At 36.8% G+C, this 26767-nt stretch overlaps 1 protein-coding gene across 1 annotated transcript in view; it reads right to left on the bottom strand.

Moving 5' to 3' along the window:
• Window positions 1-26767, bottom strand: part of COL21A1 (collagen type XXI alpha 1 chain) — a 76217-nt gene that overhangs the window by 26081 nt on the left and 23369 nt on the right. Inside the window, exons 10-16 of the mRNA XM_085324864.1 lie at window positions 23626-23679; window positions 22677-22730; window positions 19527-19580; window positions 18653-18706; window positions 17753-17806; window positions 17621-17674; window positions 14658-14711 (exon numbers count right to left, since the gene is read on the bottom strand). Of these exons, the coding sequence (XP_085180990.1) occupies window positions 14658-14711; window positions 17621-17674; window positions 17753-17806; window positions 18653-18706; window positions 19527-19580; window positions 22677-22730; window positions 23626-23679 (378 nt within the window). The remainder of the gene's footprint in view (window positions 1-14657; window positions 14712-17620; window positions 17675-17752; window positions 17807-18652; window positions 18707-19526; window positions 19581-22676; window positions 22731-23625; window positions 23680-26767) is intronic.

The raw sequence follows: 26767 nt of genomic DNA, 5'->3' as shown, positions 1-26767 counted from the left end.
TTTTAAAAGGTTCATGTTTATCACATATGCAGTTATAATGCCAATAAAACACAGCATTGCATTTGTAACCAGAAGAGCTAAAAATCAATATCTACTGCATTTTAATGATTTCTGTCCTTATGCACAAGTTAGACCATATTCTCCCACCCAAACCAGTTAATTTGTTCCCCTTCTTCTTCCACACCAAGTTGCATGTAAGACTGATTCACCACTTTTCCATCCTTTAAAAAATTATGTTTATTGCAAGCCTGACTACTGCCTTAGCTTTTCCAGTAACACCAGTCTGACTTTCTCAATTAACTTTATTTCCTTTCAATACCTTCCTCTTCTCTCTGAAATTTTCCCTTAAATGGGGGGGCAGAGGGGAGGTCTTCCTTTACACTTGTAACAACTCGTAAAATTATGAATTATTTTAGCCTTAACCCGCATCATCACAGGAAATTTAAAGCCCAACCCTGGGGCCACAGCTCRCCCGAGCACCCACCTACGTCCCCTGTCGCAGCCCCCCCCCCCCCCCCCTGTCGCAGCCCCCCCCCCCCGGCAGCTCCTCACCCCGCCGCCGCCACCGGGAATGCAGAATACCCCAAAGCACAAACTTGTCTCCGTTATGATTACGAGCCTCAACAGTGACACAGATGCAATTCAGTAGAAACATTCCATTTTATCCCAGTTTGAGCAATTTAAATAAATCGTCCTTTCTTTGATAGTATCTGGCAGATATAGTGCATTTGACTGTAAAAGGAACGTGGTTTCACAGTCCCTGGAAAATCTTTCTGTACCTTTCATTAATCATAAAGYGTCTATGTTTTTGGATGATATTAAACAGCTGGGGTTTTTTTTCCATGCTGTTTTACAACAAATCCATTAAGATGCCTGAAGCCCTATGTTTTCAAATCAACTAGGTGGAAGMCTTTTTACTTAAGGCACATGCTACATTTCTCAAAATATTTTTTCCACTTTTTCTAGCCACCATTATAAATTATTTGTATCTCCCCCTATGCTTAACTTTATGTTCTTGAACAGTAGAAGAAACCAAGCATAAAGACTTCTTCTGGAACAAAGCAAAGTAAAAACTGTTTTATTCCCAAATTGGATATTTATTAGCCTATTAAGTTTTTTATTTTCTGTTACTCAATTTAATATCCTCCATCTTCTCAGTACCTGAGAGTGCTTTATGGTACTGGCATACTAGCCTTGGTAGGAAAAGTGGAAATTTTGAGACTACAACTAATAAATTAGTTATCATAAAATTCTATCTCTGGAATACGAAAAATTACAGATAAGTTTCCAAAAGCTTTTCTGTTACGAGCAAACTGTTTTTGCAAACAACTCCTCGAGGAGACTGATGCAGCATTAGTATAATTCTCCTCAAGGATCTTATTTCCTTATGGCAGGTATACAAAACTGTACCCTTTTAGCATACTGCCTTCAGCAGGCTCTCACTGAATACCGCACATCTGGACTTCTTTTGCAATGTGCCAGACATTTGATTAATAAGGTCTAGGACAAAGCACTACGGGGCAGTTTTTCAAATTGTCCTTTCTTCTTTCAACATCAACACAAAAAAGCCTGAAATAATATCATTTTTCTCTACTTAAAATGATCGTGATTTAAAAAGTTAGGATTAAAACATGTACTTCCTGTTTAAATTACCTCCTGGAAAATAAACAGATACTAAAACCTAAGCATAGCCCCTCCATTCTGAGGTTATTCTTTGGGGGAAAAAATATACTTTCCCTACTGCATTACTGAATACAGCTAAATATTATGGTTTGATTTTTATGGTTAAAGACAGTATCTGCTTTCACAGTTTATTTTCATGAGAATGTTCTGCAAAGCTACTTCTCAGTGACTCCACTTGTTTAAATTACACCCATTTTCATACACAGATCCATTAACAACATTTAGAGACTTTTGTTAAAAGAGGGTCACATCATTCTARCCACCTGCCACTTACACACACACACAAAAAAAAAGAAACCCGAGAGCCGCAGCCCGCACAAGCCGCACACCACCATCCCAGCAGGGCACCAAGACACGGCACTTGGTGGCTCGGCTTATAAAGTCCACCGGCTCGCCATGAAGGTTGCCCGAAAGGTGCTAACTTTGACCCTATTCTTTTTTCCAAGCATGTTACTGTTTCTCAGGGTCAGCTGAAGTATTAGGCTTAAAACAGATGAAAGACACGACTACTGTTTAAAAGAGGACTTCTCTACCGCATACGAGTTCCCTGAATGATGTTCAGTTAAATTGCTCGTTCCACGCTGAAAAATCTGCAGTTCTGATTCTGGGAAGACGCTAACAGACATTACATAAATTGTAGCAATACAACAAGATTCACAAAAGCTACCTATATCTACCTAGATATTCCCATGATCCCTTCAAGCACCATATTTAAGTGCCTGAAAAATATGACTGTTTATGCATTGCTGTTCTTTACTTGAACAAGCACCCTTGACGCTACATAAGAGACCTACCAGCAATATGGAAAAAAAAGCATTAAGTGATATTGTTGGATAAAAATATGATGACAGTCCAGGTGGTTTTTAAAAGATTACAGCAAATCTTTGATAATCCTACTGGAACGAAAGAAAAAATTAATGTGGATAATGGAGAAATGGATACTCCCCTACTGTGGAGAGCAGTAAAATAAATAGACACAATGAGTATCCACTGGACTAACAGCTTTAAATAAAATGCAGGAAAGGAGAGAGCATATGGAGTATCTCCGCAGTTATAAGATCAGAGTTTTCAAACACTTCTTTTGGCAAATCAGTTATTAAAAATAAAAAACGCTAATGTTTTAAATGCGGAACACAGTGGCCACTGGTGCACTGCCAGCAACACTGGACTTGGAAAACTGTATAGCTGGAAAGCTGAAAATAKTAACAGAAAATGAAAACTGTGTATGTTTTGCCATAGGATGAATCTGGTGTCCTGTCAAATCTTTGTGGATGCACGCCGTGGATCCGCTGGTGACGCTATGATGTCCCCCCCCCAACCCCACGCCACCAGATTTATGCACTGGGCGAACCAACGACTTCCCTTTTCTGCAAGAAGCTGAGACCCCGACYCGTGTGTCACATGCGCACATGGACACTTGAGCAACTCCATGTGGCGTCCGCAGCTCTCGGCCGTCTAAGAGGCWGGAACGGCAACGCTGCTCACCCAGGTCACATCGATGCAGAAGGAACGCAATTTCCYGCCACCCCCCCTTTCCCGTAGTAAGGGGCCACCCAGTGAAATCAGCAGGGAGCTTGCTGAAGAACAAATCACGCATTTTTTCCACATGCAGCATACAGTGAAAYGTCTTGTCACAGGATGTGGCAGAAGGAAACAATAAAAATGATTTCCAAAAAAGTCTCTAAAATTACTACAGAATTGGCCTATTAGACAGTATGATCCAGCATGCACTCTTGGCTAAGRAAGTCCCTAAACCTCTGACAAACAAAAATTGGAAGTCAATATGCAGGACAAAAAATATATATATATTCCTATCCACTGTCATAGAGAGAACTCCTTGATAACTTCTGGAGTTTGACTCTGYTTGGCAGTTCTTATCTGCGCTTAAGTTGTAGCTAACAAAATTTGGTGCAGAGTTCAAATCATTCTAGATGGCAAGGAGGGAAAATCATACCTTGAGACATAGTAATCACTAAGACAAAATCAAATTACAAAGAGTAATTGCTAAAGCAAAAATGAAGTTGTACAATGCGAGTCAGGCTCTTTCTTAAATGGTTTAATATTTCTGTACAACATTACATCACTCTTGGTCTTACTAGACTCTTCATTCTTGCTCCTATGGGACTCAATAACCTTGGATTTTTTGATCATGTAGTATCAGTACTCACACTGGACCTTAATCCACATTGGTCCAATGTGAGTAAAAGATGTCAAAATCCAGAAGTCAGGTTTTTTTCCATTTTGACCTAAGAACAGTATCCCATACACACTGCATACTGCTTCATTAGTTCAGAGCACTATTTGGTTTGCAAAAAGTCATCTTTTCAGAACAACAGTTAAGCACAAATATATGATATTTTAGAAATATCTATCTGAAAAGAGACAAATGCTGGTCATAACATACATCTCAATGAAGCTTTCCAATACAACAACATATGCTACAAATGAAAAACGGTATATTTTTATCAGGTTTCTGACTTTGTGGAAAAGAGGCCTTCTGCCATTGAAGCATTTTAATCTTGCCAGAAGTTTTTAATTAAACCTTACAAATTAATTTAAGTTATTTAAATTCAGGCTGATGAAAGATTATTTAAGTTTTTGTTACATTTTGGATGAAAAGACTTTTCATAGCTTCCATAGCTTCACTTCACTGGAATTTTGACATGTAAAAATTACAAAAATTAAAACACTGCTGCCCAAATTTCCCCACATTTGCTAGTACAGTATCTATTGGTATTAACACATATTTTTACAGCAAATATAAGCAGCTTCCCAGCTGTACATCCCAGAAAAAAGGCAGGATGATTATTCTAGACACCGGAGCTGCAGAGCAAAGAGCTCCACCACTAGCAGCAGTTAGACTGGAAGGAGATAAGGGAGATGGCATCAAAGAAAAGGTGAAAACACGAAACAGAGGAAAGAAACATTGCAATTTTGGATTTCATCTATTGAGTTTGTGTAGTCAACCTTAACCTTCTTCAGGTGAAAGACTTACATCACTTACCTATTTTTAAATGCAGACTGACTCATCAAAGTTAATAATGGAAATGTAGTCTGACTATATGGTCAAGTAAAAACTTAAATCGAATTCTTCAAAAATACTTACAAGAGGAAATACTTAAGAGGAATAAAAAAGTCCAATGCACATGCATATGTTTCATGAATGGTAATTTTATGTAGTAAGAAACATTTGCGTCTTATCAGACTGTATTTAGAAACAGAAAAATTATTTGTGTTTGACCTTCAAAAGTGCTAAGTCAAGGCATAAAAGCATCACATTGCACATATACAGAAATTTCACTGTGAAGAGTAAGCTCCTAAAGCATTATCTGTGATTCAGTGGAACTACACTGAATATATATATGTTTTCTAACTATACAGGTTAGAAAACTCAATTTGGTTACTGAATCTACATCATAAATGGGGAAAAAAGGACACATAAACACTTTGCTTTTATACACCATAAATGATAATCTTAGAACAAAGACTTTATTGTCTGACAAATATTTAACGCTTCAAAACATTTCCTTTTTGCAAAGTATTTCAACATTTTTAAAACAATGTTGAAAAATCCAGGTCTATCTTGATATCTTATGCAATTCATCTTCTGACTCCTGGCAAAGATGAAAGACCACAGTGGGCACAGTGTGCAGTGACTTGYCACTTGCCACAACAGCACATATTCATTACATACTCATGCAATGTACAGTCTAACATATATCACACTTCCTGAAATTTGTAGCAGTGATTGAACAGAGTTGCTGAGTAGAAGTTAAACACACCTGCTTTGCATTACAGGTGAAAGTATTACATAAGTGGCATTCTTAATTTACTTTATAAGATTATAAATATGTTCTATGTCTTACATTTTTGCATAAATTATATTGTATAGATAGCAGCAATAAATGGTTATTATTTACTGTTATTGTCTATTGTTACAAAAATATTTTTATTCTATTAGTATATGCTATAATCTGAGATATTTCATACTCCCATCTGAAAATGTGAGAGTGGAAACTTACTGTAGATAATTGTGTGGATAATAAAGTTAGTACTGCTGCAAAATATTTAAATACAATGAGAAAAAAATAATTGACATTTCATTTACTTGTGATTCCTCAGCCACAATCCAAGAATGGGATGTTTACTCCACTGATTGTCAATTTTTTTCTTCTTTACAAAACAAGTTTTTCATTTTTTCCTTTCTTTCACAATGATGTCCTGCAAAAACGCTGCTCTAATGACTTGAAATATTTTGTCATACCATATATTTAGTTAAAAGGAGATGCATGTAAGACTATCAGGCCAAAATCATAAGATGGCACTGCCCTCCCAGTCAAGAGTGTTTGCTGATTTGGTTATCAAAATTTCATTCAAATTCACAAGTATTTCACTATTTATTTATGTGCTGCCAATCTTCCAAATGCTGTTTTATATTTCTGATTCCAGGCATTATGCTTCTGTTGAGGAACATACAAAATCCACTTTGTTATGTATGTCATTTCCAATATGCTATCTAAGTTATTGGATGATTTGATAATTTCTTGAAGTGTTCCTTAAAATCTTAACTTCCTTGAAAACTGTGAGAGTTAACAAGAAAACTGTAAGGTGAAAGTGCTGGAGAGATGTTGCTGTTACAAGGTTAATCAGCACATGTGAAGTATTGTTTACTGAAAGAATAAATGCCAACTCTCCTGGTACAAAACGGGAGACATCAGCCCAATGAACAACGTTGCAAACAGCAGTCCAAACGCTCCCTTGAAGTATTTCCTACTTCAGAACAACCTTTCTTGGATGAAGTTAACCAAATAAATTCAGAAATCCTGTAGCTGTTATTATTGACATCATTGGATCATAAAGAATCCAAAATTGAGTGCTTTTTAGAACACTGCACATCAAACAAAGTGAATGTTAATCACTTGAGGCGTCTCTATTTTATACCAGGTTTACTACACTACTTTCAAGCTCTTTAGCAGTTATTCCCCTAATGTGGCGGATAAACCTGTTTTGTCTGGAAAGTAATCGATCAGATTAAATGCTTAAGCAAACACATAATTTAACATTYTTAAAGGAAAAATAAAGAATGATTAAAGAACTTCTGGACTTTCTAACTTGAATCAGAGATAGCCAGGTAGAGCTGAAATAGACTCATATTCACACACAAATTATATGGTTATAATTTTTGAATCTAAAGCAGTTCAGTAACCAATCACATTTTAAAGCAATATTTGGGAGCTTAAAAAGTTCTGGTAGAGAATACAGAGTCTATTTACAGTTGTGTGGATCTCTGCATTCAGCTCCCAAAAGATCTCTATTTAATTAATTCCAGTAACTTTTCAGAACACTTTATTTATTTTCAGCTGAAGCAGTAGTATGTTGGCTAATACACTTTAAATGTATCTGTTTATCATCAAAAAAGTAGTAGTTTTTTATGAGCCTGTGTACAAATGATAAGAAGGTCTCCAGTCTCCTAAATGGGCAAACCTTTATATGGATATCTAGAAGGGGCTACATCATGCACTACCGCGTACGCCCAACCTGCTAAGGTGACTCGCTCTTAGTTCCACGCCAGATCTCTAAATCCCTTTCATCCAAGCCACGTATGCGACAGCCGAATGCCGAAGCTCCAGTGTGAAGTGATCGTGATTTCCCTCCGTGGGGAAAAACACTTATGGTACAACGTTTGCCACGGCTCATACATATGCCCACCAAAATACATGATCTGGGAATCAAAGCTCCCTTTCTAGGGTAAGCAAACTAACAGACATAATCTCAGGGTTTTACTTGAAATTTTCCCATAAACACCCAAAATTATTTTAATATATAGAACAAATTTCACTCTTCAGATCCAAGAGTTTGTGGGTTTTATGTATAAACAGGACTAGGTCATTGGAATCACTAATGGAACACAAGCAAATAAGCACTACCTATATTCTTGTGCTTAGTACATACACACTGCATGTTTGAACAAAAATGCACCTTAAACTGTTTATTGTAGGGCATTTTTTTTAAGAGTTGCAAAATCATTCTGTTTGAACAGATTTTTTAATTTATAAAATTATATAAGAGACATTTTAACGAGTGGCTAACATCCATTCATTGTAATAAAATTCAGCATGTCAATAGGGAGATTTTAAATTGGTACGACATACTTGGCTATGCTTTTATCTATCACAGTGCTTATAAACCAGCTGCAGTGGAGGAAGAATGCTGGTATGTAACCTCTACCAGCACATGAATTAGTAAGAAAAGTGCTAGCATACCCATGAAAAGGTCACTACAGCGTACCAGCATAAAACAGACCACTCTAAGTACTGCTTATAGCTATTTATAGCATATGCCATTCATGTCCATAATAGGCTTACAATAACTACAGCTCTTTAGTAGCCCCTTTCAACTTTTTAGAAATTGCCTCTGTGAACAYTGCCTTTATAAAATAGTCTTTAACAAATGTCAGTAGGGTATGTCACCTTTTCTCCACTTTGATTTTCCAGRCTACGTTACATGATTCGAAATGTTACTAACTGCAAAATTCCAAAAAATAACACATTTTACGCCTTTGGAAGCAAAATAAAAAAAATTAAAAGATAGTGTATAACTACAGAACATGAATATAACTAGTATAATTGCATGCTCTATGAAGATATAAATTTAAAAATTAGAAATCATGAGGAAGAAACAGAAAGTGAGAATTAGAYGAAAGAGAACTGTTTGGCTCTACAGCTTGGAAATGCAGGCATTATTTTCCAAGTTGCATTAGGTCAGTAGGCCCAGGTCTATTGCAACATGTGGCCCCTGTCCAGACTGAATTCAACGGGAATCTTTCCACTGACTTCAAAAGGCTTTGGATCAGCAACTGTGTTGTCATGTTTAACACAATTTTTGTCAAGTGGGAACAACAGAGTAGTTGAGACTAGTCTGCCTGAAGTTCCAGAAGTCTTTAAACACTTGTTTCTTTACAGTGTCATTCCCAAATTTATCTTCTTAATAGCAATTAACTTTGCAGACAATGTAGTATGGAATGAATTCAATTAAAATAACCTGTCAGACAGAATGGTGAAGATGAGCTATGTTGCAAGTTAAGTATTTTAAAAATATATACACCTGAAGTGAACTTAAAAGTAATAACTGAGGGGAAGAATCCACAGTCAGTCAAAAAAATACAGTTAAACTTACAGCAATCATTGGGTATATAAAGAAAACTTATTGAAATTATTGTGTTGTCAAAGTTGCCATCACCAGCGCCTTTCTCCAGTGGTAACAAACACTAACAATACATGCTATAGTAGCTCCAGTAATCGGAAAGTCATTCATCAGGACTCTCAGAGTTCAGSAAAAAAATGACAAAAATGACACACATTGATTTTTTTAATTATTTTTTTTAGTGAATGGAGGCTAAGCAAATAGGATTCTGGAGGAAAATAAGATGGATAGAGGAAGAGACAAACAAGACCAGTAAAGCATTCCTGCTTCTGAAAAGACTACTCTTAAAGTAGTCAACCATCAAAAAATTAATTCAGCTAACCAAACCTCTCTCTAAACAAATAATGGCATATGGCGTGTGCTTACCAAAGTCTTACAAGATGTGCCAGCTGTTTATGTCAAAAAAACCCAAACTGAAGAAACACTTCATTTTATACAAAAAGATATTTACAGGTCAAAGCAAATTTTTCAACAAAGAAATCAGATATTCTTTTTGCATAGCAATACTAGTCCTTCTTGCTTCCCTCATAACTGCAGTGTTGGCACCTCTGAAAAGCAAGCCACTGGTGTTCAGAGRTCAGCAGCTCTACAGAAGCGTCTCAGACTCATGGAAAGGCAGGAAAATTAGACTTGAAGCTAAGAATTTTGACTGCCTGAAATCAAACAGCTTGCTGAGTCTCCCTTGCAAAATGATCGCTTTTTTCTTAAGGAATTCCTGGCAGTCATTTCTTTTAAATACATTACTTTTAAAGTGATCGCTACTTTATAGTGGGCCCACTTAAGGAAATAAACAACTTTATGGAATATTTAGTACTCTGAAATATTTCCAAGAGGAGTATTACATCTCACATACAAGTCATGATCTTTTGAGCACCAACACTTAATCCAACAGCATTTTTAATCGTTAATCTTCTGTTGAAATAATAGAAATGGAAGTTCAGCAATGATCAGACTAGGTGCATTAATCAAAATAAGCTAAGTCACACTTTCAGATAAAAGGTATTTGTCACAGGGCCTATTGCATACATACATACTATAGAGTTTTCAACTTTGTTTCCAATTGCAAGGTCAGAAGTAATTCATAACTCACACTATATAAACACAGATAAAAAATATAAATATTGAATAAACAGTATCTTAATGACCAACTAAAACTGGTACAAAAGGATATAGTATTTTATCGATATAAATCACATCAAGCAAAGTATATCACAGTGATCACTGAAAAGGAGGTATGTGCATACGTGCAGTGTAAATATTTCACTACCACTTATCTCACTTAGTAGTCATCATCCTTTTCAGTTGGCGTTAAAGCCAAATGAATAATCATTGACATGTTGAGTAACCAGTGCTGCTGCTTTTATTTGTCAGTGCGAAAGATAGGACTGACAAAGTATTCACACGTGATGCAACTCCCTCAAACACAGTCATTATCAGAAACTACTCGGCAAACAGCTTTGGTGACTTATGACCACTAGAAGTACAAAATTAGAACTATTTTATTAAAGACAAATGGAATAGGACCTTTCTTCCTGAACAGCCTAGCATAGCTTTAAGACTGCTGTCTACTGCAATAGATCATCTATATAGTTAATATATAGYTAATATCTCATAAAAGGTATTATTCTCTACAGAGAATTCCCTTCATATTTTCATTGAGATACGGTATACTGTTGGGTATTTCTCTCCTCAGGTTTATTCATCAGAATACACACAGCAGCAGAAGCATAACAGGATGAAACTGAAGTGAAAGAAAATTTGCTTCAGCAGGCAAATATATGTAGGTTATTATTTTTCAGAATTTCCTCAATCCTCAAAATCCTCAATCGTCATTTATGTTTAAATGAATTTAAGAAATAACCATTAGTAATATGATTTCTGCATAGCTCTGCCTAACAAAAAGAAAGGTAGTCCATTAGAATCAACTAATCCACTAAAATCAGCTCTACTTTTAAAAAGTAGATTTTATTATTCCCTGTTATTACTGTCAGGCTGGTAGGCATCTGTTCCGAGAACAGGCTCTCTTAGGATTTCCAGTACACAGATAACACAATTGTTAGCAAAATTCTGTGGTTTCTATTTGCTTTTTCATAGTCTCCTGCACAAAGAAAGATGAGTGAGGCAAGTTTGAACATAAAAAAGACCCCATTTAACAAGGCACTCAGGAAGGTGTTACACTTCAAGGGTCCTACTGAAGAGAATTTGATGGTAGGGAAGAGATGTGAAAACCCCTAAAGTAAGGGTGAGGGGGCAATATTATGTGGCACAGAGAAGAAAGAAAATTTCTTTTGTTCTGCATACTACCATGTAGCTAAGTCAGGAATGTTCCTTCCTCAGTCCCCGTTTTATTAATTTCAGTATGGATATAGATGCAGTAGAATGATACTTACCTCCAGATGTGGCTTCCAAACATACTGGCTAYCTGGCTATATGATTTCATATGCCATATTTAAAGGATTTCTGCTTTATGAGGAAAATACAGTCACTTCTGTGGTATAAGCATTCCCATATTATTAGCGTATCTTGAATAAGTGACTTAGAAAGTATTCTGCTATGGGGCCCAACATAAATCACACACTTTGTTGAGCTTAGAAAATGATTAAAAGGTGACCTAGATCTGCCCTCCGTAACAGTTATGAGAAGCCATCAGGAGACACATGAAGAGCATAGGTGTACCAGGAGGAGCCAGGTCAGAAGCCGCCAGCCGCGTTGCGCTGCTATCGCTGCCGCATGCAAAGTGCCTACGGCGCTCAGACGCACTCGGCCCAGAGCTCCCTTKGGCAGAACTGCAAACACGAGGAGCAAAGTCACCTAACCCAGCTTCCACCAAAATCAAACTCCGACACGACTCTCACTACCTACATTAAAAAGGAGAATCAGGCTGAAATTAAGCCTGATTAAGTGAGCATACCGTGTTTTTGTCATTAGCAAACTGAGTCTGATTACTAGCTTTACTGGGTGCAATGTCAATTATTCTGTCCATGCTGTCAAATGTTTTTACGACCTTAACTTCAGTTCCAGCTAGTACGATTGAAGGAAAACTACCACATCACTCGGAATTATTTACTTAGCTTTACAACCTTCTTTTTCCTGCTCATAAATTTGGTGATTAATAAGAGCAATAATAAACTAGAAAGTATGCTGACCAGAAAATAACCACACTCAGAGGCTGAAGAGAATGGAGTTCAGTTCTGCTGCATGTTGCCTTCTGGACAGTTGTCTCAGGATGCATTCATTTTGCAATCATGATGCTTTGTTATTTGCTACATCAAAAAGGATAGGATTGCTATTTTTGAAAAGGCCAACTTGAAGAATTAGGCCATGTCTAACACTTATGTGGCTGAAGGGAAAAAATAAAGACTGTTTGCATGTATGTTTGTGTGGGCAGAGGTATTCACGCAACTTGCTGAGCAGTATGCAGTATGGAGTCATGCTGSTCCAACAGCATCATCCAAGGTCTGTCTCCAGCTTATGCAGCCCATTTGGCTATCACAGGTGAGCCATATCAGAGGGCAGACCCCCTCTCCCACCTCAGTGCCCTAACCACCAGGCTATGCCACCAAAGACCATACCGAATATCCAAATGAGACATGGTGCCTGAAGAGGGGCAGAGAGGAAGCACCACATTCTCCATCACAGATGTRGAGGAATAACAGGGCAGCAAGTGGCACAAGGCATTCCTCACAGCCCTCAAACAGCTGAAAGAAAAATTTCTCAGTTCTGCTAGAGACTTTTCCCTTTGACTTGCCAGCTTATTACATGCTTCTTTCCACAACAGACCACGTCCCACTGCATGACAGCCAATTACCCCATCCTTGGAGAGAGGGGCTGCAAATACCAGCAGCTCAGGCTGAGGAAGGCTCTCGCTTCCCACGGCCCAAGCACGGCTGCACACAGATGTCCCTGCTCCTCCCCTGGGCTCCAAGAGGCCCAAACTGCACACGCAGTTTGGTGCTACGTCAGCAAGGGAGGCAGGGGATCAGGTACGACAAGGTGTCTAGCTTCTCCTACTGGYTACCTCTAAGCATGCAAACCTCCTGCTCTTCAAAAGAACTTCCAGTGATTAAAAATGAAGCATCTAAAGTGCAATCTGCCTTGCCCTTTTAGTACAACGTAAATCTTTTGTAGGTTTTTATATATTGAAAATTTCTCCCTATATTATTTTATGGTTATTTCAAATGACCCTGCAGTGATTTTAACATCTTTAAATCTGCCACTTCAGAACAGAAGTACAAGCTATAAATAAYGAATTTACATTTTTGTTTAAAATGTTGTATTATTAAGCATTTATATTAATTTTAAATCAAAAAGTATTTAGTAGGTAAAAGACTTAAACAAAGCTGTCAGATCAAAAAGCACTGTTGAAGTATTAAATATTCTAGCTTAGAAATGCCTTCTGCTTCCTATTATTAATTAAATTAATTTTTAAAAGTTATCTAGGACTAACTAACATTTTTTCTAATACTGAAAAGGGACAAAACTAGGCTATTTAAAAGAACATATGTCTTCCTACTGCCTTAACAAATTTGTAAAAAGCAGTATACTATAAAACCTTCACTTACATTTTATTGCTTTTAATGARCATTCTCTTTCAGTTTTTATTACATGTGAAGATACTGTAGTGTGTAAAAAGTTAATACATCTTAGCAGRTCACATGGTTATTTGGGGCATAAAAAGAAGAAAAAACAAAGCCAAGTGAGGAATTATGTGCATTCTTCACTTAAGCCAGCTGAGTGAGAAGAAAGTCTCTTAGGAATAACTGCCCAGTGTTCTGCAGTCTAGTCACAGTGTCCTTATGAGGTTTTGGTGAGTAAATAAATAAAGGAAAGTGCTTGAGCATACTTCAGTTTGGATTGTTATCTCCATCTCTGAGCCAGCAGAACGCTCCACCAGSTTCCAGCACCACGAATACCCGCTGCCTTTCATAAGGTGTTACAATCAGTACTCCAAACGTTTCTGGATTTAAAAAGCTACATGTTCTCATCTTACAGTTAGAAAATGTAATTCATCTGGAAGGCAGTGGTTCACCAACTGAGCACGATTTGCCATTCATGGTCTACAGAACAATTCCTGGTGGTTTGGAGACAGCTGGCTCTTTCTCGGCACTCCAAGCTTTCAGCTGTTTCTACAGATATCTTGGCTTCTCTACCTAAAGCAAAGCCTGGTGGCCTAAAAGAACAGCTGGAAACAAAGAGGGCACAGCCTAGCTACTACATTAAAAAAAAAAAAAGACATTAAAGAGCTGCCCTGGAGAGTTGTCCAAGCACCAGGAGAGAAGCAATGCCTTGGGAAACAAGCAAAACAAAAATGAGAGCAGCCTTTTCACCAGGTGAGCAAGAGAAGACTGAGACCACGTGGAGGGCGTAACAAGATGCAGGGAAGCAAATAACTAAGAAAACTGGACGACTGGGGGAAAGGATGGTAGATTATGAATAAAACAAACTTTAAAAGTACCATCAGCAAGTTAGTAAAAAAACACATCCCATATTCCAGAAAAAGAGAATTAGAAACACCAAGAAGAAGGCAACAATGAGATAATTTTATATTATATACGAAAAGTGGTATATAACAGGAATATATTTGAGAATCTTTTCTTATAAGGCACCTTTGACTTTAAATTTCTTCTTGCATTCYTCTACAACATCAAAATATAAAGATGATAAAAAAAAATAAAAGCCAGAATGGGTGAAACATGAAGTACAGCATCCATTAACAACAACAACCACAACAAAAATGTATGCAAAGGTATGTCAGCAATTTAATCACTTACAGGCTCTCCYCGATGTCCTTCTAGGCCTGGAGATCCAGGCTGTCCAACTTCTCCCTTTTAAAAGAAATATACTGTTAAATAGGGTATTTGAAAAAAAACCCCTTTCTTTCCATAAAAAAAAAAGGAATTCAAATGGTAAATTATTATTTTAAAATAATCTAATTAAAATGTAAAACAAATACACATGTTAAAGGCTTCATCAAAAAGTCTCTTGAAAACAGCCTGAAACACAGAAGTTTTGTCAGTTCAAAATTCCCTAAAATTCCCTCACGTAGTGTCCAACAGAAAGCTGTTAAACAGTTTGCAAAAACAGATCAGAGAGAGATCATTTTCTTTTGAAATTTGGGAAGAGTTGAATCAGAAAGGCAATTACTGGTTGAAGGGCAAATGACAATAATAGAATAACAATATTTAAAAGAAAAATGTGGCAACTGTGAATGGAAAATTATAGATTTTAATTYTGTTGGGAAATGAATCAAACTTTTCTCTTTGAAATGATAATAAATGGGAACAAAATAATTATAAAAGGATTAAGAACACTTCTGCTTTTCAAAATTTTGGCATTTTGATCAAAAATGTATATGTGAGAGAAAAAAAAACTCCGTAATTCTTAAAATCAAGGCCAGAGATTTCATTTTCAGACAAAGCAAGCTATTGCGCTGTGTTCTCTATGCTTTAACTAGAGCATACTCAAGGTTTTAACATACTTGTTTATAACATAGACTATTCTCAACTACCTAGGCTGTCCAAACTGCTAAACCATTTTAAAGTCACTATTACCAGAAAAATGCCAGAATTTTATGGTTATTGGTAAACTAAACAGTGCTTCAGAACTGGTCTATGATCACCCAGCAGCCTATGCTTACTGCYGAGTGTTTTACATGCACGGTTTTGCCCCATGCCAACTTGCCCCCTTCCAAGAAATGTCCAGGCATAGGACACTTGATGGACAGTGTAAGCCAGGCATTGATCTCTAAAAGCCMCCTTATTTTGGAGAGGAGGATTTTAGCTGTAGAAACGGAAGCCACGCTGTACTACCTGCCTTCAGGGCTGATGTCTGGGGTTTTTACTTACTAATATAGATGTAGCCTATGACACCACATTGTCTACTGTTCTAACTGTTAGTACAAATAATAGTCTGAAAACTATTTCAAAACATTTCACAACTACAGTAGTACCGGACATGATCAAGTCATTATCAAGTCATTATTTGGGTCCTTACCCAAAATAAATACATTGTCAAAAAAAAAACTGAAACACTGGAAAATAATTCCAGAGATTCAGCAAGCTGGAGCACCTGCCCAATGAGGAACAGCTGCGAGAGCTGGGCCTCTTCRGCCTGGGGAGGAGAAGACTGCGGGGGGATCTTATCAATGTGTACAAGTACCTGAAGGGAGGGTGTCAAGGGGATGGGGACAAACTCTTTTCAGTTGTCCCATGTGACAGGACAAGAGGCAATGGGCAGAAATCGAACCACAGGAAGTTCTGCCTGATCGTGAGGGGGAATTTCTTCCCTGTGAGAGTGACGGAGCCCTGGCCCAGGTTGCCCAGAGAGGGTGTGGAGTCTCCTTCTCTGGAGATCTTCAAGGCCCGCCTGGATGCAACCCTGTCTAACATGTTCTAGGTGACCCTGGTTGAAGAGGGAGGTTGGACTAGATGATCTCCAGAGGCCCCTTCCAACCTTACCGATTCGATGATTCTATGAAATGATGTACATAAAGCAAATGCACAGATGAATTAAAACATATAATAATCTGGTAATAATTAACTTAAAATTACAAAACTGGACTTGAATGGGTAGCATCTGGGTTTCAAGCCATGTTTTTTTCCCCACATTCTTTCCCAGAACAAATATTGTAAGAGAACAGGAAAGCTCCGGCAGAAATTTCCTTCAAAGACAGCTTGTTTGTTACTGCTTTGAATTTGATTACAACAGACCCCGAATGAAGCAATGTTTTATAGTAAGCAGATGTTAAATTCAAGCTGACAAAATGTTTGAATGGAAAAAAMGGCTTCTGTTAACTATTATATTCCAAAATGAATGAAAAGTAACAAGAATGGCATATTTTTGTACTATTGTATTTAAATTCTGAAAATACTCAASAAAAGGTGTTTTAGTTTGAATGTACATCGACTCACACAGCTAACAGACTGAATTAACCCTGTATTGTTTGAAAGGGTAAAAATAGATTAACATACCCTCCAAATTCATGCTTTATCAATGTAATACTTCACCAATGACAGTTAACACTGTGTCATTATTATAATAATAAAGGAGCACATCTTATATCTAATTTTATTATTATTATTATTAAAGATTATAGATCTAATACCTAATTATTTTTTCTTCTTCCATTAATATTAGAAAAGGAATTTCTCCCCCCAATTATTGAGATATCTGCCCCCCCCACACACACACACACGCATGCAATTAAATTGGAGCAGGATTCAATTGAAATAAAGCTGTTTTTAGGTGACATGTAGGCAACCAGGCTGCCATAACAGCCCACAGAAGACACTCTGTGGAGCCCCGACTCAGCTGCTCAGCCAGGAGCATTCACTGCCCACTCRCAGACATTTGGTCACATTTGAGATATTAAGGTTGGCCTCCAGCTCCCACTCCAGAAAGGCACTGGCTTTCCATAGCACTTGTGTCATACTTGGCAACCCCCCGGGATGCTTTGGATGCTCTTAGGCATCTCATATGGCACTTGATACCTGTATGTAGGTAATACGCTGGGCCCTATGTGATTTCTTTATAGGAGCTGAATTCCAGACTCCAGAGACTTTAAAGGGGACATAGGTAGCTGCCGTGCTCATAGACACAGTAGAATCTGGGTGTTTCAAACCTCTCTGATTTCCATCCTCACTGTACAATGTACTCCAGATTTCAAATGGAATTTATTATTCCAAGTGCTTTGAGAATGTATGTCAAATTGTCTTCACTTAATATATTTACATACCTTGAAACCAGGACTCCCTGGTAATCCATCCTTCCCACTTCTGCCAGGGTCTCCCTGTGGCAATAGTTAACAGTCATCAGTAGATGAGTTAWTAAACTAAAATTAAAGGCTCACTGTGTTTACAGAACTTACGGATCGTCCAGGCATTCCTGGAAATCCTGTATCACCCTTCTCTCCTTTTGAACCCTGAAAAACAGAACAAACCAAAAGCAAATACTATTAAATGTTTATGCTGCAAATTCAGCATACTTAGTAATTCATATATGTTATTTCCTTGTTTTGGAAATCTATGGAAGAGATGGTTTGCTTTTTACACAGACAGTAGTCTACTAATAATTAGCTGGTACTAAAATTTAAACATTGTCTAAAATATAGAAATATRACCACACACCCTCTTTCAAATTACTAAAAACTCTAGACCAATGAAGAATATGAAGAAAGTGTAAGGAAGGGTAAAAATGAAAGTTACACATTGGACAACCAAAATATGCTCTCTCTATATAGTATAAATATGCAGGTACAAATGGCTTTATGTGCCATTTTTAATGATATATAAAATAATGTATTTTTTTCTAGTATGCTATCATTTTTGCTACATTCATCTATATCCTCTCCTTTCCCTCACCTTCTACCTTTCTCTTTCTCCCTCTTCTTGGTTATACARTGCATGAACATTTCTATATATTAAAAAGCTCAAGACTTTTTTGCAATATAATTATGCCATATATACAAGAATCTTATTCAAGGCATAGACATATTTGTAAACAAAAATATATTTATAAGTAATTTGTATTAAAAGGAATTATATAGAAACACTGATGGAAAAAAAAACTTTTTCAAGCTATCTGAATAAGCAAAGCATGGGAGTCTAGTACTACTAACTAGATAATAATATATGCTTTGACTTCAGTGCAAATTTTTCTGAGTTAGGACTGTAGAATCAAATTCCCAATGAATAAAATCTATTATAAAATAAGAACAATGTCAATAAAATGTTGTCATTTTGTTCTCTAATTATTTTTTTTTACTTGCCTTTTTGCCATATATTCCCGGTACTCCTTGATCTCCTTTAGGACCCCTTTCTCCCTAAACAAAATGTATGTTTGAATAAGTTATTCTAAAAATAGAACATTTATATATTTTTATATACGAAAAAACACACAGCAGACATAAAATTAAGTGGGCAAAGAGCTCCATTTGATATTATAAAAATATACTCAAGACAGTAAATGCATATCTTGAATTTTCCACGCTTTCAAAAGTGAGGAGTCCAGAATGTTCCATACCACTGGTAAGACAATCAATAGCTTAATATTTTTGTTTTCARTRGAAGATGGGCACAAGGGCTTTAAAYGTCTCACCACTTCGTATAGGTAGGTACATAAGTTAAAATTTAGCCCTTTCAAAAGTGCTCTACTCTTCTRAAGATCTTGTCCAAAATGTTTAAAATACAAATGAGAAGAGCAAAAGACAGCATTGAACAATTTCTGAGGAACATGTATGTGAGAGAAATTCATTGAGTTAGACCAAAATAATCGTTCCAGCTACTGTCATTCAAACTGAAGGACTCCAAGAATATTATAGAATTAATCATTTACGATTTTGATACATTATTTGTGATGAAGAATGTGATATTAAAAACAAAGTTCAAATTCATATAAAACTCACGCAACAGGACAAAAATGAAAAAAAATGGCAATATCCATTGCTTAGGTATTTAATCAAGGTCCATGACCTGTATCACCTTTCAGTTTCAATGCAGCATCAGATCTATCTATTTTACATACTACAGTAAATACACTGACATTATATGGTATATAAACTTATTCTTTTTTTTTTATTCGACTATAGAGCAAAGCCAGATATATGAATACCATAGCACAAAATTATATTATTTAATTTCAACCTTTGGTGCTGGCATCCCATGTAATCCAGGAAAACCAGGAAGTCCACGGTCACCCTAAAATAGCAAGCATATTTGAAAATTTTACATCTAAATAACAGTAACATATTAAAATAACATTCATAATCCAAATGGTCAACAAATATTGGAGAGACWGTAAGTGTCAGCATATCASATATGTAACATTGGTAAGCTGACTRATGAGAGCTTGTTGGTCTTCAGRTCAGTTGCAATRCATAAAAGAAAATAAAAGGARTMACTATATATCAGGATTTTAAAAATAGATTTTACTGTGATCTCTCATTAAGACTTATGGAGGTTCCAAAATAGGAATTTAGCTCTCTGAAAATTTCTGCACATTTTTCAATTCTATTCTGAAAGGTTTAACTAAGGAAGAATTTCAAGTAAAATCAATTGAGCAGTCTCAGATAAGCAATTAGATTAGATAAGCTTGACAGATCTTCTGAGGGTAGTTATCAAAAAGCATCCAAAAAATAGGTTCCTTCACATTCCTTTACCAGTTAAATTGTGTTAAACTGAGTTTGCCAAATACCTACTTTTATTTATTTTAATTAAAATTCTTTCATTACCCCCATCCATCAACTCAGCAGTGATTACAGTGCTGCATAGGAAAGTGCAACTTGGTTTCTAACATTCAGCAATCTCAAACATGTTATGGTGAGTCCTTGTTTTATTTTCACAAACAGGATTTCAAGACACTCTTCCAYGGATAGGTGCAGGACTGCTCAGTAGCTCATATGGTTACTGCAAGTTCAAAACTTGCAGTGTAAACTTAATTGTATAGTCTACAGCTGCGTACAAACTACACATACCTAATTACAAGAAGGAGCTAACCTACCCATCTATATRGTATGTCTCAAAAATCAGTACTTTCCAGCTTCATAATGGCTTTGRGGAATTGTGACAACTCTACCATCCATTCCTCACTCCTGAAGAGCATGGAATTTCCCTAAAACCAGGATGGCTTTTCTCCTACCTCTTCCTGAAAATATCATAGGCCTACTGACCTTATCAAAYTTCTCATCAGGATAAATAATGTATTCAATATTAAGATGTTAAGTACTTTCTCTAAAAATTAAACAAAATAAAACCAAAATAAATTGATTAAACAACTTCAGGCACTTTAATAAATGTGTTCTCATTTCAGGAGAAGAAAGAATTCACTTTGTAAAAGCAGCTGGCAATTGAAAACACAAACCAAAAAATCAGCCCAATCCTTTCAGGAAACTCTCCAAAAGCTATTAAAAATTAACAGAGCTATTAAAATTGCTCTGTTTATAATATTGCTTTTTCCTCACAACTGTCAGATGTCAGGTATCCCAAAGCTTTTGCTGTTGGTACTAGAGACATTTATCTGATGATTTGTCTTCAAACTCCCTTGAGCTATAACAGAAGGCTAAATTATAACTTGGCACTACCTGTCTTGAAACAATAAAAGCAAGACAGGTTGCTTTTTTCAGTAAACTGAATCTACTTCAACCAGAACTCAGAGCCAACCACCAAATCATTGTGGTCAATCTAACTAACTTTGTCTGAGGCAATAGTTTTCAATTTGCTTAATGTATTTCAAATTTAAGAAGAAAATACTAAGACATGCTCAGGATTTTGTTTTATATAGTATTTCAAGTTTGGGGCCAAAGGGCAACAGATAAGACCTCTCAGCAGCATTTATCAAAGCCATTCATGCCTAAGCAGATTTGGAGGTCTGTCACACGTTCACAGGAGACAGGAACACRACCACAGAAACGACAGCTTGTCATCTACTGTTATAAGACATATCTCTCAGCAAGCACTGAAAACAGGCAGTACAAATGGAATGCAATTCAAAAAAGCCAGCAAAGTTTATAAATAAACTCGTCATGCTTCCATTGCTCCTTATTGCAAGAAGAATAGAGCCCCAATTTCTGTCTGCAAGTGGTGACTTAATTATTGGATAGACCGAAACACTTGGCAACGGAAATAGTTCTAAATTAGTTGCTATAGAAACTTCACAAGTAATGGGATGAAATTTAGAAAATTTAGGCTGAATCACCAGGAAAAAAARTCTAATGGCAAGACCTAATTTACAGTGGAAGAAGTTTTCTAAAAACGTGGTGGAAGCCCCTTTTCTGGCACATTTTAAACAAGGCTGGACTAAACATTAGGAAATATTCCATCTGTCAAAATTCTGCATTGCCAGGAGAATAGTGGTTTTCTTCATCACCAGTATCTTACTCTCTGCACAGGGCGCAGTACTGACTGATCAATTAGATTAAAGTAAATTCCCTAWAGCACCAGAACACATAAGCACATTTTTCAGTTTTAATCATGCATTTGAGAATTCTGCTGCACAGTGAAGAATTTAAGGACCTGCTTTTAGAGTTAGGAATTTCAGAGGAAGGAAATTCTACAGTAAAATTTGGTTGGAAAACAAGTGTTCATTTTACAAAGAACAAACAAAATACAAGCTTGTATCAAAATGAACTTTATATTTTTTTAAATATACTCTCCAAAGGGCAAAAGTGTAAGAGCATGAGAGAAGAGTGGGCACAGATATTCACATATCAGGAGACCTGCCAGTAGCCACTGGCTGGTTTATTCACTGTGTATGTGGGAGATCCAGATTCAAGTTTATCCTGATTACCAGAAGGGACTTATATATGAGCTTACACATCTGTCTTTCATGCAAATTTTTCCACAGAACACTCTGTTTTCAATCAGTCAGTATTTTTTTGATAAAAAATGCCATCCAAAAATTCTTACCTAGCTCATCTGGATGCTCATTAATGAGAAAAAGGGTAAAAAGAGATAGAAAGTAACCATTCTGACAGATGTTTGTATCATGCTTCCAGGTACCCATATTTAGATATGCTTTCTAAATATAAATTATTCAGTGCAATAAAGGTGTTACTGGCAGTGCTAAAGCCTATATAAACTTTATTAAATAAAGCAGACCAGATTCAGAACTGAAATAACATTCTAAATTTAGAATTCTTATACCCTCTTTATCACCTTTTCAGTAAACAACTTTCACAGAAGGTTCACGTGGAAATATTGACTATTAATTGTACCAATCAAAAAYGATAAGAATATAATCTTTTTTTCTTTTCTTCCTTTTCTTTTTTATTTATTTTATTTATTTATTTATTTTACCTTAGCCCCATCTTTCCCTGGCTCTCCCTTGATACCCGGTAACCCACGTGGTCCCTAAGAGAGAAAAAATGAAAAATAGCTTCAAATACTAATRCATTTTGAGAAGGAATGAGACCACAAATACAATATATACAAATATAAGTACATGACACAGAGACTGATGTGTCATTGGCCGGTCACAACATTTTTGTAGCTGGATACAAAAGCWGAACCAGGCACAAGATGTATACAGGATGTGTAAGGCATGCTGTTATAATCCATGACCTGGGAATACCAAAGCACTTCTTTGCTCTGAGGACCATACTGGGAAAGAAGGAGGTCACGCAGTCTCCATTAATCCAGAGATGTCCCTTTCCTTTCAAATGTCCATCAGACAGTCTTCACRTACATGCGGTTGCAGGCCAGCCCTCAGCCCCAGCATGTTCTCAGAGCTTTACTTCAAGACACTAACTAGTCTGTGACTATCCAGCCATACAGGATCAAGGCACGTAGAAGGTACAGCAAAATTTTGCATTAAGTGTCCCAAGAAAGGCTGCTAAATTATGAAGAAAGCAAAAAAAGAAAAAAAAAAAAGTTCACCTCAGGCAATCTGGGCTTTCTCTGAAACGCTCTGGATGAGTGAATTGTAGGAACCATGACACAGCATCAGATCACAGTTATCAACTCAGCGAAGAGCAGAAGGAACTGCTGCTCCCCGGCAGGATCAGGATGCCCATGCCCAGTCCCATGCCCAGTCCAGCTCACACAGGCCTTGGCTAGCAGTGATCGGATCTCTCCACCTCATCGGAAGCCAAGGCCATCGAGCACCAAAGCGACCCCCCGGGCGCCATCCCTGACGTCCCACTACCCCCAGAGCCCTGCTCATACTCCACACCTCAACTCTCAGTGACGAACACTGGAAATGAGGAGCGAGTTCACAGGATTTGTCTCGGATGAAACAGGAACTTACTTGAACCCCTGGCGTCCCTGGGATACCTGGATTTCCTGCTGATCCTTGATAACCCTAACAAAAGGAAATGAAGACTTGTAACTATTCATAAGTTATATTCACAAATTTCCAATATCTATTTAAGGAAAAAAAMCAATCCTTCTAGTTATTAGAGAACTTTTGTCATACTCTGTCATTTTAGGGCACAAAATTTTCAACATTGCTATCATAATCTTATATTTGAGATTTACATTTCAGCTGTCTGAAGCTTTCATTTCTGCATCTGAAATCTGCAGCCTCCAGACTTTATGCAAAGTGGGTTTYTTCAGGCAATAAGAAAAATCCGTTATTTTGGAATTGTTACATGAGAACGTAACAAAGGTATTGTTTCACTCCCCATTGTAAGAAAAGAACAAATTGACCCACATACTTTTTTTCTGTCTCCGCAAAAATAGCTAAAGAATGCCAGGGCTTTTAAAGGCTTATTCCTAGGTACAGAAATAAGCTTTAACAAACAACGTATGTTCTAATACATTATGCAGCTAGTTTTGTAATATCTTTAAATAATAAAAATTCCATTCTGAATACCAAGAACTTAGCTACAAACTTAAAGGTATGTAACAGGATATGTGAGTGAAAAAATAATTTGAATCACTGGGACTAGGAAAAAGAAACAACTCACGAATTAAGATCAGAATTTCAGGAACCCTCTACCAGAAATCAACATTGGCAGAACAAGAAAACCTCGACCCAAAATATATGTTCGAGCAGGTCTTGTTTGTAGACATGCATACAATGAGTATTCATCTTTGCAGTGAGCAAAGATTGCCATTTTTCTGTGCAAAGTTAGCAATGTTTTAGAGGAACACTTTAATACAGGGAGATAAGTGAAGAATAGGGGGGGTTACCCAACTCCAGCAATACATATGTGATTCCAAAGGACAAAATGAGCTACAAAGAGGGGTTTTTGTGAAAAGATGCAAAACAAGAAAAGGAATTGTCCCCACAAAAAATGTCTACAAAATTCTGAAGCTATTTGGCTCAGACCCTTCAACAGGCAGCTCAAACTAAATGGAAACTTTATTTCATTAGATAAATCCCATAAAATGGAYTATCCAGTTTCATTTGATTTTGATTTGATCCAAAAGAATTAATAATCCCATTTAAAAATGAGTTTTCAGTCTTAAAATAAAAAAGTACAAAATTTAATGGGGAGATTTCCACACTAGTACAAGGAGGTAACAGTACTATTTTATAAGCAAGGCAACTTGCATGTGTGATTTGTTCTTTCTATCAGACTGGACAGGGAATAATAAACAGAGCTAAAACCATTTGCTGGGTTAGATACAAGATGGTGCCTGCCATGCCCCCCTCCCAAGAGATGTCTGAGCAGATGCCCGAAGCAGATGCCAGCTGGTTAAGTTTAGCATAGAAGTAAACAGAATGCTAGGTCTCTGTCATACATGGATCCTATATCAAGCATTTCACTTTTAGTGCCCAAGGCAGTTCCAGCAAAATCAGTTTAGCTGTAAATGCAGTAGCATTCCCAGCTTGCTTATATGTCTTCTTGGTAGCTGAAACAAKTCACCAAGCCAAAAATACCTTTAAAAATTCGTCCATTTCTGCTCCAAAAAAAGCAAAAAGTTTGTACAACTTCCTGTAGGATATAGAGCTATATAAATAAAATTTTATTTCACATTTCAGATCTCTGAAATGCAATTTCCCTTCCTTTTCCTTCTTATTGAGCAGCAGCAGAAAGAGAGGAGGATAATTTCCTGGATGAACTGAATTTCAAAATTCAACATATGAATGGAGGATGGCAGAAGAGATTTTGGGCTACAAAACTGTGTATTTGGCTCAAAGCTAGATCTCGTAATGTGATTTCGGAGCAAATCAAACACTTTGTCAGTGTGCTTGTGAAATGGAAAGCTGGAACAGAGAAGATTCAAAAGGAAATTCACTGAAATTTCAGAAAATGAGAATCAACATCTGACAGAAATAACCTGTTTTGACAAACTGAAAACTTTTATAAATGCTGACAACCCACTTGCAAAAAACTGATCACCTCTTTGCAGACTACCCCTTTGTCAGACTATCAAACAGSAGCAGTGTATTACTTTATTACTATCCATTCACATGGCTTCCTTCTGCTCCCACACATTAACCTTAATTATACGGTTATCCGTCACTCTCTTGATTTAGAAATACTTACATCCTAAATGACAGTGGTYTTTTGCCGTACAAATTTTCAGCCTCTATTCTTTTTCTTTATAGTAAATACAGATTATGGCCTCTTTCCTTAACCTCAAAGCACGCAGCAGAGGTAGGTACATGACAGATCCCTCCATGACCAGCTGTGCTATAGCAAACATTTTTTGTAAAAGGGAAAGAAGCGGAAATTCCCTTTTCATTTCACATARAGCCAGTTTGGGATTGTAAATTCACTTTCAGATAACGTGAAATCATTAAATTTGTCACCAAATAGATTTTTTTTAATTTTTATTTGTGCTTGGTCTTCTCTCATGAACTCTTCAGTCATACAAATGGTGAAAAAGTGTTATAGTTAACCCTGAGTCTGCTCCTCAGTTCTGGATCCAGCTGCCTACATTTTAGACACACAGACACCTACGCAGTGCTAGAGGATATTGTCACAAAATTTGTGGGAGGCATTCACCCATCTGAAGCAGCAGCTGGAGGCAAGACAGAGCACCCTACAGCATATAAAATGACACTGGATGCCTATRCTYAGGCAACTGAATCCCATCCCTTTGCGGGATATATTACTTAAGTATCTGTTGGCTAATATAGGAACTTGGACACCTAGTACATGTGTACRCATGTAAACACCAAAGGTAGGTGTCTTAAACTGGATCCCACCTATAASGTCTCATAATGTCAGTGATAAACAGGAAGACACTGAGATGCTTAGTTTTGTACCAGTTGGCCAGAAAAATATAAAAAGTAATCTGGATATTTGAATAAAATGACAATAATCTGCAAATAACTGAAAAAATTGTAAGAATTATTTAGGCCAAAGAAATTATATAAAGAGCATAGACAGCTTAGCAATACTAACATAGACAGTGAAATAGGAGCATAATTGGAAAATGGATGTCAGTTTACCTGTAGGGGAAAAAACTCAGCAAGAAGGATATATGACAAG

The sequence above is a fragment of the Rhea americana genome, unplaced genomic scaffold (assembly GCF_003343005.1).
Source record: "Rhea americana isolate MKP2758 unplaced genomic scaffold, rheAme1 scaffold_94, whole genome shotgun sequence".
Lineage (NCBI taxonomy): Eukaryota > Metazoa > Chordata > Aves > Rheiformes > Rheidae > Rhea > Rhea americana.
This window is presented reverse-complemented; position numbering and strand designations above follow the sequence as displayed.